The sequence below is a fragment of the Diceros bicornis genome, chromosome 6, assembly GCF_020826845.1.
Source record: "Diceros bicornis minor isolate mBicDic1 chromosome 6, mDicBic1.mat.cur, whole genome shotgun sequence".
In the NCBI taxonomy this organism is placed as follows: domain Eukaryota; kingdom Metazoa; phylum Chordata; class Mammalia; order Perissodactyla; family Rhinocerotidae; genus Diceros; species Diceros bicornis.
The window spans coordinates 60948895-60968446 of NC_080745.1; the positions used below are offsets into that span (position 1 = coordinate 60948895).

Consider the following 19552-nt stretch of genomic DNA (forward strand, 5'->3'; position numbering starts at 1 on the left):
AAACAATGTTCTTAACTCTTAAAAAATGAGGCTCAAAACTTTCTACTCTTATACTTTAATGATTTGAAATAAAACAAACAAAACGGGATTAAATGACCTTTTTTACCCACACTGTATGCACAATCGTGAGTGAACACACACAACAAGCATAGATACACAAAAGCTCCCTTGACTCTCTGCTTCACACCCTCCCTCCTCCATCTGTGGGCTGGTAGCCACTACCTGTAATGAAAGATTTGTCCAACCCTGAAATATTTTCAAGGATATCATTACACCAGAGAGTAATACTGGCCCTGATATCAGTTCCCCTACATTAAACCCAGAATACATGGAGTTAAAACCACAAGCACTCATCCTCTTTCCCTGCTTCTCTGAGTTACATTCATATGTAAATATCAGTTTTTTAAACTTTCCTCTCCCTGAACTTCACAAGGCGGAATAGAAGTTACAAATTGTCCACCATCCGCCACGGAGACAGTTGAAGGACACCCATCCGCTATTTCCTTATCTCGCCATCCTCCTCCCTGCCAGCAGCCTGACAAGGCCAGACGTTGGCTGATGGGAAAGCACCAACCAGCAAGGGCACAGGCTCCCCCTCCCTACAAGCAGCCACATTCCTCACAACCTTTAAAACTCCTTGCTTCCCATCTTTCAGAGAGACGGGAAAAATTTGAGAGCTCTAGTCTCCTGGCTGACATCACCTGAAATAAAAACTCTTTCCTTGCCATAAGCCTGGCGTTCCAGCTTTGTTTGGCTCCTTTTGTGTGGCAGTTAAAGAGCCTGGGTATGTATCTGGTAACAAGAGCAGTCTGTTAAAGTCAGAGTTACAAAGTATAGAATCACTCACAGTTAGTTTTTTCCAACTCCTCCACAAGGCAGCGAGCTTCCTCTTGAAAACGATCTCCAATGTTTTTCTTCCCCATCCCCAAATTCCTCAGGTTCACGAGGGAAAAGCGCAACATGTCCTTCCACCTCGCCCCATTGCTGGATACTATTCCTATCATAGGGTAAACAGAAACCAGAAGGGAGGTTCTCAACAAGGAAGAGGAAGCTGACAATTGGCAGCCTTGGGGCTGGGCAAAGCTCTGCTGAGGAGATCCTTAAATTCATGTTTGCCATTCTCCCACCCCCATTACCAATGCTGAACATACACACACACACACCATGTCCTTTATTAGCTCTTTCACCGGCTGGGAAACAGCTTCTTCCAGAAAACTCCTCTCCCAGATCAATCAGGGCTTCCTTCACTGCTTCATATCCATGCAGCACCACAGTGGGCTTCATGCCAAAATACACAGTGAACACATGGCTGTAGACTTTTGAGAACTGGGAAAGGGAAATAAAATGCAAATATTAGCAAAAAGAGTCACAATTTGGTCTATATTTTGTGCATGATTCAGACGGATGCTATCATCATATATTTTATATTTTTATTCAGCCAGCACAGCTTTAAACACTTCTGAATTTTATTCATGACTATGATGATTATTATAGCAGCCACATATGGATGGCCTATGTTGTGCCATGATCTGGGCAACTGGTACACAGATTACATATAATCTTCACAATAACACATTCAGCAAGTTTGTTTGCTCTGTTTTGCAAATAAGGAAACTGAAGTCAGAGAATTACAAATTCTTTTGCATGGTACCATGGCTAATAAATAGAAGACTCAAATTTGAACTTCTGTTTTGTCAACATCTGATGCTTGAGCAATTTATCAGTCCCAATGCCTCCCACATTTGAAATAATATGAGGCTGATAGCTTCATGATCACCTGTAGAATTCTTCTCATGGGAATTCTGATTTAGTAGCCTTGTAATGAATCCTAGAAATCTACATTCTGAAAAATGAGCCCAGATGATTCTAACACCCACTCTAATTTGAAACCGCTGGTATTACTAACACCGAAGGAGAGCAAACATCACAGAGGCAGTGCCAGACGCTGCAGCATCTCATGGAAGAACAATTTCTTCTATCCTGCAGCATTCATAGGGTACAGACAGCAGCTTTGAGCAGAATGCAAAAGGACACTGTTACCACTCAATGGATTCTGAAAGATTATTTCTTCCACTCATTTATGCTGATCCTGAGTCCATAGCTATTTCCTGACATTAGACATAATTTTCTTCTTCAGAGAAGTTTAATTTTCATGACTCAGCAAAACAAAACCTATAGCTCATAAAGCAGATAATTTCTTGAATGAAATCTCTGATCACAAAACACTTCTGTTACCATTTGCCATCAGGCAAAGAATCACACCAAATGACTACGAAACAATTCAGGGCAGCAACACTCCAGTTTGCCATTTTATTATTTTGATCCTGCCTTATGACTACTTAACTGTTTCTCTTCTCCCAAAATGCGTTACTTTATTTCCTTATCTGACAAGGACAAACTAAAAACACAATGGAAACGTTGAAATACATAAGAAGTATTTTCTGTACTATGATCTATTTTAATATTTGCCATCAGGAATACATTTTATTTCAAAATAAGGATTAATTTACTTACCCTTTGCAAACCACAGAAGGAGCATAAAACATACATTGATTCAGGATTTGTACACCTGAAATTTATACAATGTTATAAACCAATGTTACGGCAATAAACAAAAAATGTAAAAAAATAAAAAATAAAGGATTTGCTAACAGTCTTAACATCTAACTGTAGGATATTCCCAATAATAGGGAGAGGAGTAGGGCCAGGCAGAAGCTTCCCTTTCCTGGAGCTCTGTTTCCAGAGTGAAAGGAGAAGCAAACAGGAGAGAAAGAGCACCAGGACAACCACCGGATCCATTGTCTTTTCTTACTTAGACAACTGTGAGCCTGAAATCCAAACCTTTTATAACACGCCCTGCTAATTGAACATGTGCCTCTCTGAGGTATAAAGTGACCAATCAATCAGCTAAATCAACTCTAATCCCTCTGACTGAACTTTTGGTCCACTGATGAAGATAAAAATAAAGTGTTCTTTAGCCTCGCTCTTCTTCTTTCCAATCCCTTATCCTTGAGGTTTTGGGATAGGGCCCAGGAACTGGTAATTAAAAAACAAACACACAAAAATCCTCAGGTGGTTTCAAGTGCAACCAGGATAATGAACTACTGAAGTAAATGATTTCATCCAAAATATTGCTGAATATTCTGGATTCTCAGACTGATGACCAGTGGAGAATTTAGAACTTCAGGGGAAACCATTGCATTCTATTTCTTATACATAAAAAATGTTTAACTTGCAATGTTTTATCAAACACTAAGATACCTTGTCCTTGAAAATGGAAGCCTTTTAAATATTTTAATGTACTGCACTAACATTACAGCTACCTAAACATAAAATAGCTAGCATGACTCACATCTTGAATAACCATACATATATCAGGTAATTAGCTGAGTAAATACACACACTTTTTACCATTAAATGCCCTAAAAATCACAGGAGAATCGAGTTTATTATTTTTTATTTTTAAAATGGATAAAGGGAGACTCTGGGATCACACAGCTCATAGGTGGCAGGACTGAGATTAGAACTGAGACCTTCTGATGCCCATTGTGGTGCACTACAGCTTACACCACTGCTGCCTCAAAAGCCATTTTAGAAACAAAAGAAAACCCCCAAAATAGTAATTACTCTGAATTTACACCCCATTGACCTGTTCACAAAATAACAGGCTTCACATCAAATAGATGTTCCCTATTTGACTCCAAGGGTAAAAGGGCCATAGATTCTCCACTCTATTACTCTCTCTGTCACTGCAGAGGAGAAACTTGCTCAGTGTAACTGAGGGCAGAGACAATGTCAGAGAATTTAGGGGAGAGATCTTGAGAAACTATGGTTTCCCCCACATCTCAATCACTCTCTGAACACAGCTGCCTCTGTTGCTTTTTTGTTGCATGTTCAACCGTAAAACATTAAAAATTTTACCTCTAAGATCAGGAATAAGACAAGAGTGTCACTCTCATCATTTTTGTTTCAACATAGTACTGCAAGTCCTAGTGAGAATAATTTGGAAAGAAAAAGAAATAAAAGGCATCCAAATAAGAAACAAAGAAGTAAAACTGTCTCTATTTGCAGACGACGTGACAGTATATACAGAACATCCTATAGACTCCATCAAAAGACAGTCAGAAGAAATAAATGATTCAGTAAAGATGTAGGATACAGAATGAGTACGCAAAAATCGGTTGAATTTCTATACACTATTAATGAGTTATCAGTAAAAGAAATTCACAAAACAATCCCATATGAAATTTCATCAAAAAGAATAAAATACCTAGCAACAAATTTAACCAAGGTGGTGAAAGACCTATACCCTGAAAACTATGAGACATTGAAGAAGACACAAATAAATGAAAAGATATTCTGTGTTCGTAAACTGGAAGAATTAATACTGTTAAAATGTCCACAGTACCCAAAGCAATCTACAGATTCAATGCAATCACTGTCAAAATACCAATGACATTTTTCACAGAAATAGAACTAACAATCCTAAAGTTTGTATGGAACCACAAACGACCCCAAATAGCCAAAGCAATCAAGAAAGAAGAACGAAGCATGTGATGCTGGAGGTATCACAATTCCTGATTTCAAACTATGTTACAGAGCTACTTAAGCAAAACATTATGATATTGGCATAAAACAGACACAAGTCAGTGAAACAGAACAGAAAGCTCAGCAATAAACCTACACATATATAGTCAATAATTGATGATGAGTGAGCCAAGAATATACAATGATGAAAAAATAATCTCTTCAATAAACTGTTGTTGGGAAAACTTGACAACCTCGTGCAAAAGAATGAAAGTCGACCACTATCTTACACCACACACAAAAATCAACTCGAAATTGATTAAACACTTGAAGGTAAGAGCTAGAAGATAGGAGATATGGTCCTTGACATTGGTCTTGGCAATAATTTTTTGGATTTGACATCAAAATAAAAGGCAACAAAAGCAAAAATAAACAAGTAGCACTACATCAAACTAAAAAGCTTCTGTACATCAAGATAAACCATTATCAAAATGAAAAGGTGATCTGCAGAATAGGAGAAAATATTTTCAAATCATATATCTGATAAAAGGTTAATATCCCAAATGTATAAGAACTCATACAACTAATAGGAAAAAAAAATCCAATTAAAAAATGGGCGGAGAATCTGAAGAGACAATTTTGGATCCTAGGCATGCGGGATGCACCGTTTGGCAAGCCATGCTGTGGCGGTGTCCCATATAAAGTAGAGGAAGGTGGGCACTGATGTTAGCCCAGGGCCAGTCTTCCTCAGCAAAAGTAGAGGGGCATTGGTGATGTTTGCACAGGGCTGATCTTCCTCACCAAAATAAAAAGATATCTGCACTCCCATGTTCATTGCAGCATTATTCACAATAGCCAAGGTATGGAAACCACCTAAGCCTGCTGATGAATGAATGGATAAAGAAAATATAATATATAATGGAATATTATTTAGCCATAAGAAAGGAAATCCTGCCATTTTCAATGATTAGATGAAACTGGAGGCATTATACTGAATGAAATAAGCCAAGCAGGGAAATAGAAATAGTAGATGGTATCACTTCTATGTGGAATATTAAAAAAAAGTCAAAATCACAGAAACAGAGAACAGAATGGTGGTTTCCAGGGGTTGGGGGTGGAGGAAATGGGGAGATATTAGTCAAAGGGTACAAATTTTGCATTATAACATGAATAAGTTCTAGAGAGCTAGATGTACAGCACGGTGACTATAGCTAATAATACATTATTGTATACTTTAAATTTCTTAAGAGAGCAGATCTTAAGTATTCTTACCACACCAAAGGGAAAAAAATGGTAACTATAGGTGATGGATGTGTTAATTAACTTGATTGTGGTAATCATTCACAATGTATATCAAACTGTCAGATTGTACCTTAAATATACACAATTTTTACTTGTAATTATACTTCAGTAAAACAGGAAAAATAAAATGAAATTTCTATTTAATATTTTTAATATTGTCTGTTTTTTATGCTGGCATTCTTTATCTTTCCATTTATATTTCTATAAATATTTCCGTCATACTTGCTATATTGCCACTTTCAGATAATTCTAATACTTAGATTTAACAGGCTTTGCTTTCTATGGTCTACTCTTTATTCTCATACCTTTGTAAGTATCTTGTTTCTGTAGGCATGCTTATTTAACTTATCTTTTGCTCTGTTGAAATATCCAATACATCCAGTAAAGTGCATCAATTTTAAGTATATGTTTTGGTGAATTTTTACGTATATATACACTTTCGTAAGCACCATCCACATCAAGATCTAAATCATTTTCTAACACCCCAGGAGGCAATCTCATGGCCTTTTCTAGTTCATTCTCTCCACTCAAGGAATAAACCGTTATTCTGACTTCTGGCAATAAAGTTTAGTTTTGCCTATTCTAGAGATGTACAAAAATAAAACCTTACAGAATGCATTTTTTGATGTCTGCCCTTTCATTCAACATTAAATCTATGAGATCCACCCACGTTTCCACTAGTAGCAGTGGTTTGTTCTTTTTTATTGATAGTTGTGTTCCATTGTATGAACGTGACATTATAGTTCATGTAACATTAATGGACAATGGATTGGTTCCAGATTGGAGCTACTATGAAGAAAGTTATTGTGAATACTCTTGTTCATGTCTTTTCTTAGATGTCTGCACACATTTCTCCAGGCTATACAACTAAGAGTAAAGTCCCTGGACTCTAGGCATAGACATGTGGCTATATTTAGAACATATGGTCAAACATTTCAAGTTTTGAAAAAAGTTATCCTCCCACCAGCAACATATGAGAGTTCCAATTGTAGCACACGCATGAACATGGGATTTTCAGGGGTTTTTTTTTCATTTTGGTAGGTATGTATTAGTAATTCATTTGTGGTTTTAATTTTTATTTGCCATACAACTAATAAAGTTGAGTACCTATTCTCATGACCATATGGGAATTCTTTTCTCTGAAGTCACTGTTCAAAGATTTCGCTCATTTAAAAAATACTTAGGGTGTCTTTTTTTTTTAGTTTTTTATATAATCTGGGCATAAGTCCTTTAACTGATATATTAACTGCAAATATTTATCCCAGTCTGTAGCTTGCCTTTTGATTAGCTTAAATGGTATATTTTGATGAATAGGAGTTGAAATATTAATTTAAATAAAGACCTATTTATCGATCTCTTATAATTAGTGATTCTTGTGTCCTACTTTTAAAAATTGTTTGCAGAGTTCAAGGTCATACAGACTTGCTCTGATGTTTCACACTAGAGGCTTTATAGTTTTATTTTTCATACTTCTGTCTATCATCCATCTCAAATTACTGTTTGTAAACAACTGGTAAGGAACAAGGTGAATTTTCTTCCAATTGAATGTCCATTTTACCTAGTATCGAATATTGGGATTATCCTTTTCCTAATAATTTAAGTGGCACTCTCATGTGATTGTATAGGTGTAAGTCTGTTTCTAAATTCTACTCTATTCCATTCCAAGTTGCTCTTCATGCGCCAGTAACACACTGTCCTAATTATTAGAGCTTTAAAATAAGTCTTGAGATCTGATCTGTAAGTCCTCCATCCTTCTTCTTCTTCTTCAATGTTGTCTTGAATATAATGGCTTATTTGCATTTCCACACAAATTTTAGTATCAATTGGTCGATTCCCTTGCCACAGAAATTCTGATAAGATTTTGATTGAGAATTCATTAACTCTACAGTGCACTTGATAATTGACACCTTAACAATATTTTTTTTCAATTTATGAATGTAGTACAACTCTCCATGTATTTGAGTATTCTTTAATTTCTCCCAGCATTATTATGTAGTTTGCAGTCTTGAGATGGTTTGCATGTTATACATTAGATTTATTTGTAGGTATCTGAGGTGGTTTTTAGGTTACTTAAAGTGGTTCTTTTAACAATATCATCATCTAATTATTTGTGATTAGTATAAAGAAATACAATTCATTTTCATATTAACGTTGTATCCAGTTCCTATGGTCACACTTCTTTACCACCAGCAGTGTACTTCTATTCAGCTACACGTTTACACCCTCAAGACCTAAATAGAACATTCTTAGAAGTTTACTTTATTTTTCTTTCATGACTATTCTAAACTAATTCTGTAAAGTTTCTATTCTTTGCCATGTGCACCCACTAACGCCTCTACTCAGTTAGCTTAGTGCTCATCTAATAAGTAGACAGATATTTCCTTGGTAGTCTAGAACCAATAAATCTACTAGTCTTTGCAAGAGGTTCAGTGTGTATGTTGGAGCATGCCTTCAACACTTATCCGTGCAGTTTATAATTTTGCCTTAGCCTTCACTTCCTGCTTTTGCAGAGCCTCCAAGTTAACCAGAGGTGAGAGCTTAGGGTCTTCTCAGGTCTTTCTGAGTATATGTGGACTTCTAATGTCTCAGTAATATGTCGGAATTTTTCAAAGCCTCTTATGAACATCTCATTCTCTAGCTTTTCCTTTTAAGCTTTTTGGTTAGTCTATTGATTTCCCCAACTGTCATCCACAGCTTCAGGCATCCACACTTTTCAAAAATGGACTCTAATTGTTTTCAACAAATGCCCCTGGGAAAAGGCTATTTGTACTGAGATAGCTCATTGTCAGATCAAATAAAGGCAATCCTGCGTCTAGGTTCTTTCAGGGAGCCACAAGACAGGTCAAATAATGACAATTCTCTAGGAACAGGACTTTGAAGGAGCTCCAACTCCAATCCGCCACCTCCAGTGACTGTTCGGCTGCTGTTTTCACCACAGTTAGGGGCTGGAGTTTTCCAAGCTACCTCAGGGCTGGGGAGATAAAGAAAGGGAATAAAGCAAGTTAAAACACCACAAAGCTCATTGTTCTTACCAAGGTTTATCCATTTTGCCTGAATAAACACTCTGCAGATTGATGCAAATGATTGGCTAATTTCCAGAGTTCTTTTTAGAACTCAACATTTTTATGTTGATCTGATAATTTTCTCCCGTACTCTCTTTGTTTATGTTGGAGAGAATTTTCAGAGGTCGTTACTCCACACCAATTTTGCTGACATCCTTCAGTGGATGTCAGCAAAAAAGTGGATATCCTTACTTTGTTCAAACTGATGGGGAAATGGTTTGCTATTTCACCATGATATAAACATTGTCTAGGATTTTGGAGATGTCCTTTCTCAGATTTAGGAAATCCCCTTATTGTTCTCAATTTGCTAGAATGTTTATCATAAACAAGTATAGAACTTTCTCAATTTTTTCAACATTTATTGAGATCACATGTTTTGATAGCTGAGTTTTTATTTTTATTGAGTGCTACACATTGTCCATCAAACAATGCAAGGATAATTTGAGGCTCTGGATGACATTATCTTTCTCCAGCCAAAAGTATGCTTCCAGCAAGCAGAAAATGTTTAGGGGTGGATCAACGTGATGTAATCAGTGATTGAAATTATTAAAAGCAGACTCTAGTCTTATAAGGATTCTTCAACTTCAGGCTGATTTTTAATCCTTGGTTGCAGACATTCAATATCACTTTCAGACTGCAACTGAGGTCAAAGTGTTTACTTGATCTTTCCTGCTTGGCTAGCTCTGAACTCCATTATTTTCCTACTACCCTTGGGAATGTACCAAAAACTCTTGTCAGGTTCTAACATTACTAAATGACATTTTATAATTAGCCTTTCATCCTCTCAAATTACAAAAGAGCAATCACCTCAAGGGTAAAATCACATAAAAAATCAGTCTTCCCAATATGGATTTCCTGAACCCTCTGTTATCTTGTCCCCACAAATCCTCACAACTTTTATCACTTTCCTATACTGACAAACAAACATATATGTAAATATATGTGTGTATGCCAGACAGAGAGAGATACAGACATAGATATAGATGTTATTTCTGAAAATTTCTATTACACTCATGATAGAAAAGTAAGCATATATAATTTTTAGTGCATCATGCTTCAGTATCTATTAAAAATAAATGTGTACATATATGTGAAACCACATCACATCTAGGAGACTATCGTGAAGAAACAGTACAGGAATAATAAAAGATATATGCATGTAATAGCATGTGACAAAAGTTCAAAAGTAGCAAAAGTTCAAAAATAATCTAAATATCCGTGAATAGTGATATAATTTTAAAATTATTATATATTATAAAATTATTATAACCATTCAACAGGTTATTATGAGATACATTTATTTATACTGCTTGTGTAACTATGTTACTATATAAATATCACCATCAAATCATAGCTATATTATATATAAATATGTGTGTATAAACACATATTACATATAAATACATATGTGTATACATATATGTGCATAAATATACCGATAAAAACACACAGATATATTTCTGTATGTGAGTGTTTAAATATAACCATTCATACACATTATCTTCCCCTCTTCTTTGCCTTAATATATCTGTGTGCATGTGTCTTTAACCACTAGGGGAAAAGAGGAAGGACATCCTTGAACAGACCAACAAATTCAAGTTTTATCTCACATTATTCCCTCTGACTGGAATGGTCTTCCTCTGTTTTCTCGCCACATGTATAATACACATACATACATCTATACAAACATACATACACAAACATACACATCACATGCATAATTATATTTTAATAACCATAGGGAAAATACAGAAATTATACATGCCAAACTGCCAAGAGATCACTCCCCTGGAGAGCTAGATAGGAGGAAGAGAATTTCATATTTTATTGTTTTTAAAAAAGTTTTAACTCATGGGATAATTTACGATTTTTAATTTTTAATTAAAAAATACGAGAGTTATAAGGTGCCTTCCATTTTGTATACATTGCAGATTAGTTGCAGCTTAAAATCTAAAAATTGTATTACAAAAAGTTTATTGGAGACAAAACAGTGAGCTTTATTTCATGCAGCAAAATTTGAACTGAGTCTTAAAGGATGGGGAAAATTAGAAGAGACAGGGCTCAGGAACATCATTTCTGCTGTTAAGGGAGAGGTGGACAATGGCTAACACCCAGGACAGAAAGCATCTGACTTTTTCAGATGAGGCTAGAGAGTCTTGCTCTGAAATCTGGCAGCCTGCCCTTTCTTCAGACTGGAATGAAACAGAGCTCATAGAAGGGCGGTGCAGAATCAAACCCACTGACAACTGGGGTGGTGTCAATGTCCTTTGGATCAACCAGAGGTTTCAACGTAAAATGCTGTAAGATGTTGGTCAGGAATAAAAACAGCTCCATGCGGGCCAGGCCTTCTCCAAGACAAGCTCTTTTTCCTACAAATGACACATCAAGTAAATATTCATTTAATTCTATTTCTGAGTTAGCACACAGGGAGGCTTAAATAAATGTGGAATGAATAAAGAAATATATTAATAAATGACTAATTAACCTATGGCTTCTTCCACCTACACCCAAATCTCATTTCCTTCATTTCCTCAGCACGTATTTCTGTGAGGGTGCTATATAAAAAAACCTTTTCTGTACACCCACATTGAAATTGCTTTGCTGAGGCTTGCCAGTGATGTCTCTACACACACACACACAAACACACACTCACCTATTTCAATTGGCATGAGACACACACTAGACTTTTCCATCTACTTCCCAAGACGCAACAATAGATTTATTTCTCTTTATCTGGATTCTAAGGACAATCTTAAACTCGTCATGTCCCTGCTTTAAAAAATTTCAAGAGCTTACTGTTGGTCAGTATGAAAAGACAAATCACAAACTAGCCACAAGAAGTACTAATTATTCACTACTCTCCAAAACAGATTGGCAATTTGAAATGTTATCTGAGATTCCAGTCATTCCTCCACTGAGACAGTCGCCCCCTCTGCTCCTCCTGCTGATATTCTCCACATGCTTCTAGATCCACCTCAGATGCCATTTATTCTACGCAAACTTCCTTCACCTGCTCAGGGTGTACAATTCACTCCTTTATCTGTTCTCCACAATGCTCACTAATGCTTCTAATACAGCACATTTCACACAAAACTGTACTTATTCATCTGTCTCACAGACTGGAGTATAAACTCTTAAGATAAGGCCTTAGATCTTGTAATGATTCCCACAGTGTCAGGACAAAAGCAGGCCTGCAAGCCCTGTGAAATGAATAGAAATCTCGAGTAGGCTCATTCTAGATAGTGGGCCCAAAACACAGGAAGAAAGACCAGGAGCAGTACAGCAGTGTCTTGCTTTGAGATCATCCTGGACACTGCTCATAATCCTGGGACCACAATACAAAGGGTTGCTCAATACCTATTTTCTTAGATATTCAATCAGGAGCAGATCTCCTATTTTTGTCCCTGTTTCAGTTACTCCAGTAGGAAAGGCCCTTCACCCTCCACTCTTCCCCCTGCTTCTCCTTTGGACTGTGCTGAATATTCTCCATTCCTCCCTACTCCAGATCCATTCTGTGTTTGTTTGTCTTCCATGCCTATGCTGTGTTTGGGAAGCTGATTCTAGGGACTGCATAAACCCAGAAGTTATTTCCATTTTGGCTTCTGAATAAATTCAGAGGATTACGTATTGAAGAGGTCAGAGTATTTATTCCCTCAATCCTCCCTGCCAGACCACAGTTTAGGCTCCAGCTGTATTCCTCTATGTACAGATGCATCTGTTGTTGAGGCATCCACTCTCCCTTTGCTAAAGGTCTATTTGGATTCCAGTAATTCTGGTAACATCCTCCTTCCCTTGCCCCTTCTGGCCTAGGATGGTAACATCTTCATGCCGATGCTCATCCCTGAGTAAGTGACTATAACTTGTTATTTCCCTTAATCCTGCCCACATCTCTGAAAACAGTCTCTTCACTAAAATCTCTTTAATTAAACTTTTCTTGAGTGTGCCACCTGTTTCTTTCTAGGACCCTGCCAAACTGAAGGAAGATGCTCAAATGCTACTCTCTGCAAGAAAATTTGCCTTACCCTCCAACTACTCTGCCCTCTGCTCCTGTCCCCAAAAGGCAAGAGTCAGGAGCTCCTCTCTGTGGGCTCCCACAGTGGCCCCTCAAAGAGAATTTGTCACTCAGGAGTCTCATTGCTTGTTAATTTGCCTTTCCCTCTCCTAGAAAGATGGTCTGTTTCTGATTCACATTTGTATCCCTGAATTTGAGCATGGATCTGCTATGTATAAGTCCTCAGTGAAGTTTATTGAGTGAACCGGCTTTTCAAGACAGGTGAAAAAAATCATAGTGGAATTGGACTTTGGAGGGAGCTCTTAGGAATCTTGGTGGTGTGTTATGGGGCAAATTTAGTCAGTGCAGCCTCCAATGCAATGATAAATAAGCGGGACTTTGGGAGTGGTGCCTCTGGCCTCATACAAATGACAATTGGTCCAGCCCAGAGTAGCCTCCGTGCAAAGCTCTTCCTCATCACTTGACCCAGATGTAGAGATAAAAATGAAGCTTGCTTGCCTGCTGAAAAAGCCATGAAGTAGTCACTCTTCTTAAAGTTGCCCCTTTCATCCAGGAAGTGGCCAGGATCAAACTGCTCTGGGTTGGGAAACTCTTTGTCATCGTGCAGGACAGATGTTAGAGATGTTAATATGATTGTACCCTGATACAAACAAACAAGATAAACTGGGTTATAAAGAAGGTCATGCAGCTTGAAAACAAAAAAAGCCCTCATCTAGTCATTTTGCTTTATAGACGAGATTGAGGCACAAAAAGGAGAATTATTTGTTCTATGTCATACAACAAATTAATAACCACACCTAACAGGTCTTATATAATGCTAGTCCAGGGCACACTTCATGGACTCCATCCTCTTCAGTTTGTAGCCAGACACCAATATGTCCTTTTCAGAAAATTCATGGACCTCTATGGAGTACACTGTTCTTGACAAATAAATTGCAGTATTGTCTAAAAGTGCTGATATCACTGAAAATCCAGCTCATTTATTTAGAACCAAGTATTAAGTCTTCTTCAAAATTCTACCTTAATGGCCATGTTCTTGAAAAGCCTTCACTTTCCTATCAAGACGAGAAACTTGGTATGTAAGTATCCCCCTCCTGCGATGTTCTGTCAACGGAATTGTTGCATATCTTGTGGAAATGAGACAGCATTTCTGGTTTCTAGTAGGGGTTTCCAAAACTCAGAGATATAATGTAACATAATGATTCCAAGTTTAGTTCTCAGAATCAATCACATCTTTCTCTCTATGACCATAGACAAGTTGTTTAACATTGCCATGGCTAATTTTCATCACTAGTAAAATGTAAACAACATTTGGATTAGTTTATTGTAAATCTAAAATGAGATAATATATTAAATGCTTCTTACACAAATATTACCACATGCTAAAATGCTCAATAAAGAGAAATTTTGTTACTGTTGTGATGATAATGATTTCACTGGGATCTTTTAACAAAGTCATACATTTATTACATAGCAGAGATAAAATTCAAATCCACATCTGTCTGAACAAATCTGGTATACTGTCTGGCCTTTCCAAACATGTAATGTAGTTCTTTTTCCAGAAAGCTCATGGATTGAATGCATAGACTGTTATTTCCCTATGGAAAAATGAGAGAGAAACTGAAGTTTCAATATTTCCTGACCCTCTTCCCTATAACACAACTACTCTGGTGATGCATTTTCTGCCCTGGCTGGACTTAGAGAAATGCCCTGAGCATGAAGTATAGGAAGATAGTATGCTCAGCCCTAAAACAGGCTTCCATGTAAAGTTAATCTGTGACTAAAACACTTCTCCTGGCTGACGGGACCATCTACTTCAGGATATGATAGAGTAGCTGCTTTGGAATTGACCTCACAACTAGAGCAAATATAAATCCAGAAAAAAATATATAAAGTAACAGTTTTCCAACATTGAACAAGAGGCAATTCAGGACTGTGGTACTTTACTAAACAAAATTAGGTAGGCCCTACAATCACTCTGAATTTCTACCTGAGAACATTTCCTCCTAAAGTGCATGGAGGTGAGGGCCAAGCAAAGTGGTGCTCTTTTTTTGTGTGCAAAGAAGTTTACCCTTGAGCTAACATCTGTTGCCAATCCTCCTCTTTTTGCTGAGGAAGACAGGCCCTGGGCTATCATCTGTGCCCATCTTCCTCTACTCTATATGCGACCCTGCCACAGCATGGCTTGACAAGCGGTGTGTCAGTCTGCACACAAGAATCGAACCTGAGAACCCCAGGCCAATGAAGCAGAGCACGTGAACTTAACCTCTATGCCACCAGGCTGGCTCCATGGCACTCTTTTTGAGCTGAAAGGACAGAGGATTGGTGCTTAGAATTCATGAGGAAGGATACAGGCCTGGAGGAACCTACAAATGGGGGGATCTCAATAGCATGCAAGACTATTCTCTGTAAGTCCATATCTTTGGGTTGAGTGGCACATGTACAAGAGGAAACTCCATGAAACCTGTCAGAGCATGACTGCTGGAGATCTGAGAACTGAAGGTGGATACCAGATGTTGTGCAGTGATAGGGAAGTTGAAGTCCCAACCCAGCTAGAGGAGAGAATGTTCTTGACACCTCAGACTTTCCGCAGTGACTCCAAAAATTCTAAGTTGTTGGATTAAGGAACCCACTCTCGACTAAGGGCCATGCCCAAAGACTAAATTCAAAATTGAAATTAATCCACCATGACAAAGAATTATAGTAAACTTCACAGACTGGAAAACATCTGTTGGTATTTTAGCTGCCCACGAAAATAAAAGTGAATGTCATTTAAAGGAAGACAGCATAATCCAGACTCCCCACAAGGCATCATTCAAAAGTTTCAGCATATAGTAAAAAATTACTAAACGTGATAATAAAGGAACCGTGACCCATAATCAAAGAAGAAAATAGTCAATAGAAGCAGACCCCATAAGGTCCTAGATGTTAGACTCACACAAGAACTTCATATTAGGAGTATATCTAAGAACTTAAAGGAAAAATTAGTAATAATAAATGAATTGGTGGGAAATATCAGCAGAGAAATTAAAGTATAAAAATAGAAATTCTAGAAACAAAAATTTTACTGGATGGCGTTAAGAGCATTAGAGACTGCAAAAGAAAAGGTTAGTGAACTTAGAGACATATTAATACGGTAACAGCTGAGAAGCTCCTATTGGAAGAATTCTCCAACAGATAATAACTATAAACTCTGAAATACATACACACAAACACAGACAAACACATTCTGGATGGTGACCAAAAGCATGAAGGTACTGAAGTGCAGAAAACATGAAAAAAGCAAAAGGGACCAGGTGAGCTTTCCATTTTCATGTTGCTATGTTGAAGACAGGTCCCAGACAGCAAACTATTAGGTGACTAACACTTGGCTATCAGCCAGCAGTCTCACTGATTCTTCAAACCAGTGACAACACTCAGGTCCATCACCTGCACAGAAGCTGAAAAGAAAAGGAATAAATCCCAGAAAAGAAAGAGCCAGAGAAGAGGAAGTCTAAATTCTCTATGAAATCTTCCAAATCCCTGGATAACCCTTGAATTAGGCATGTGTAGACTAAACTCCAAATAACTCACCTAGAGTTAAAAGAAATAAACTGAAAATTCAGAGTTTTGAGTTTGAGTTCAGCCCAGTTAACTGCCTGATAAAACAAGCAAATGAATATAACTCAGTGTTTCTCTTTTTATTATTAAGGTAACATTGGTTTATAACATTGTATAAATTTCAGGTGAACATTATTATATCTCGATTTTTGTGTAGACTACATCATGTTCACCACCCAAAGATTAATTACCATCTGTCACCATATACATGTGCCTTTTATCCTTTTCACCCCCCTCCCTACCCACTTCCCCTTGGTAACCACCAGTCTAATCTCTGCATCTATGTGTTTGTTTGTTGTTGTTTTTATCTTCCACTTATGAGTGAAATCATATAGTATTTGAAATTCTTCATTTGATTTATTTACTTAGCATAATATCCTCAGGGTCCATCAATGTTGTTGCAAATGGCAATATTCCATCTTTTTTATGGCTGAGTAGTATTCCATTTGGTATATATAAGGCATCTACTTTATGCATTCATCCATTGATGGACACTTAGTTTGTTTCCAAGTCTTGGCTATTGTGAATAATGCTGCAATGAACATAGGGGTGCAAATATCTTTTCAACTTTGTGTTTTCCTGTTCTTGGGATAATACCCAGAGTGGAATAGCTGGATCATATGGTAGCTTTATTCTCAGTTTTTTGAGGATCTCTGTACTGTTTTCCATAGTGGCTTACATTCCCTTAGATTACACCAGTTTACATTCCCACCAGTAGTGTATAAGGGTTTCCTTTTCTCTGCATCTTCTCCAACACTTGTTATTTTTCATCTTGTTCATTATAGCCATTCTGACTGTCGTGAGGTTATATGTCACGGTAGTTTTGATCTGCCTTTCCCTAACAATTAGTGAAGTAAAACCTCTTTTCATGTGCCTGTTGACCATCTGGATATCTTCTTTGGAAAAATGTCTGTTTAGATCCTTTGCCCATTTTTTAATTGGGTTGTTTGTTTTTTAATTGGGTTGTTCTTGTTGAGTTGTATGAGTTCTTTATATATTCTGGATGTTCACCCCTTATCAGATATATGATTTGCAAATATCTTCTCCCAATTTTTAGGTTGTCTTTTCATTTTGTTGATGGTTTCTTTGTTGTGCAGAAGCTTTTTATTTTGATGTAGTCCCATTTGTTTATTTTTTCTTTTGTTTCCCTTGCCTGGTGAGACATGGTATTCAAAAATATAGTGCTAAGACTGAAGTCGAGGATAAGACTATGTTTTCTTCCAACATTTTTACGGTTTCAGGTCTTACATTCAAGTCTTTAAGCCATTTTGAGTTAATTTTTCTGTATGGTGTAAGATAATGGTCTACTATCATTCTTTTGCATGTGGCTACCCAGTTTTTCCAACACCATTTGTTGAAGATAATTTCCGTTCTCCATTCTATGTTCTTGGCTCACTTCTTGAAAATTAGCTGTCCATAGATGTGTGGGTTTATTTCTTGGCTCTCAATTCTATTCCATCGATTGATCTGTGTGTCTGTTTTTGTGCCAGTATCATGCTGTTTTGATTACTATAGCTTTGTAGTACATTTTTAAATCAGGGAGTGTGATACCTCCAGCTTTGTTCTTTTTTTCTCAGGATTTCCTTGGCTATTTGGGGGCTTTTGTTGTTCCATACAAATTTCAGGTATCCTTTTGTTTTTTATTTCCAGGAAAAATGTCACTGGCACTTTGTTAGGGATTGCATTGAATCTGTAGATTGCTTTATGAACTATGGACATTTTAACGACGTTAATTCTTCTAGTCCATGAGCATGGAACATCTTTCCATTTCTTTGTGTCTTCTTTGATTTCTTTCAACAATGTTTTATAGTTTTCAGTGTATAGGTTTTTCACATCTTTGGTTAATTTTTTTTGCTAGGCTTTTTATTCTTTTGCTACAACTATAAATGGGGTTGTATTCTTAATTTCTCTTTCTGCTATTTTGTTGTTAGTGTATAGAAATACAGCTGAGTTTTCTATGTTGGTTTGGTACCCTGCAACTTTACTGTTTTCATTTATTATTTCTAATAGTTTTTTTGTGGATTCTTTAAGATTTTCTATATATAAAATCATATCATCTGCAAATAGTGACAGTTTTACTGCTTCTTTTATGATTTGGATCCCTTTTATTTCTTTTTCTTGGCTAATTGCTCTGGCTAGGACTTCCAACACTATGTTAAATAAGACTGGTGAAAATGAGCATACTTGTCTTGTTCCTGTTCTTAAAGGGATAGCTTTCATTTGCTCACTGTTGAGTATGATGTTAGCTGTGGGTGTGTCATATATGGCCTTTATTATGTTGAGGTACTTTCCTTCTATACCCATTTTATTCAGAGTTTTTTGTAAATTGATGCTGTATCCTGTTGAACGCTTTCTCTGCATCTATTGAGATGATCATGTGATTTTTATTCTTCATTTTGTTAGTATGGTGTATCACATTGATTGATTTGTGGATGTTCACAAAACCCTGCATCCATGGAATAAATCCCTCTTGATCATGGTGTATGAACATTTTAATGTATTGTTGCCCTCGATTTGCTAGTGTTTTCTTGAGGATTTTTATATCTATTTTCATCATTGATATTGGCCTATAATTTTCTTTTTTGTGTTGTCATTGTCTGGTTTTGGTATCAGGGTAATAATAGTGGCCTCATAGAATGAGTTAGGAAGCTTCCCTTTCTCTTTCATTTTTTGAAGAGTTTGAGAAGGATTGGTATTAAATTTTCTATGAATGTTTGGTAAAATTCACCAGGGAAGCTGTGTAGTGCTGGATTTTTGTTTTAGGGGAGGTTTTTGATTACTATTGTGATCTCCTTCCTAGTGATTGCTCTTTTCAGATTCTCTATTTCTTCTTGACTCAGTGATGGAAGGTTGTATGATTCTAAGAATTTATTCATTTTTTCTAGATTATCCAATTTGTTGCCATATACCTTTCCATGCTATTCTCTTATAATCATTTTGTATTTAAGGGGTATCCATTGTAATTTCTCCTCTTTCATTTCTGATTTTGTTTGTCTGAGCCTTGTCTCATTTTCTCCTGGTGAATCTAGCTAAAGGTTTGCCAATTTTG

At 36.8% G+C, this 19552-nt stretch overlaps 1 protein-coding gene and 2 pseudogenes across 1 annotated transcript in view; 1 reads left to right on the top strand and 2 right to left on the bottom strand.

Moving 5' to 3' along the window:
- LOC131406863 (cytochrome P450 2C18-like) overlaps window positions 1-2799 on the bottom strand; it is a 24587-nt pseudogene extending 21788 nt beyond the window's left edge.
- Window positions 1-19552, top strand: part of LOC131407284 (cytochrome P450 2C9-like) — a 556896-nt pseudogene that overhangs the window by 410723 nt on the left and 126621 nt on the right.
- The window catches only part of LOC131407281 (cytochrome P450 2C21-like), a 41422-nt gene continuing 32948 nt past the window's right edge, over window positions 11079-19552 (bottom strand). Inside the window, 2 exon segments of the mRNA XM_058543590.1 lie at window positions 11079-11260; window positions 13402-13543. Of these exon segments, the coding sequence (XP_058399573.1) occupies window positions 11079-11260; window positions 13402-13543 (324 nt within the window).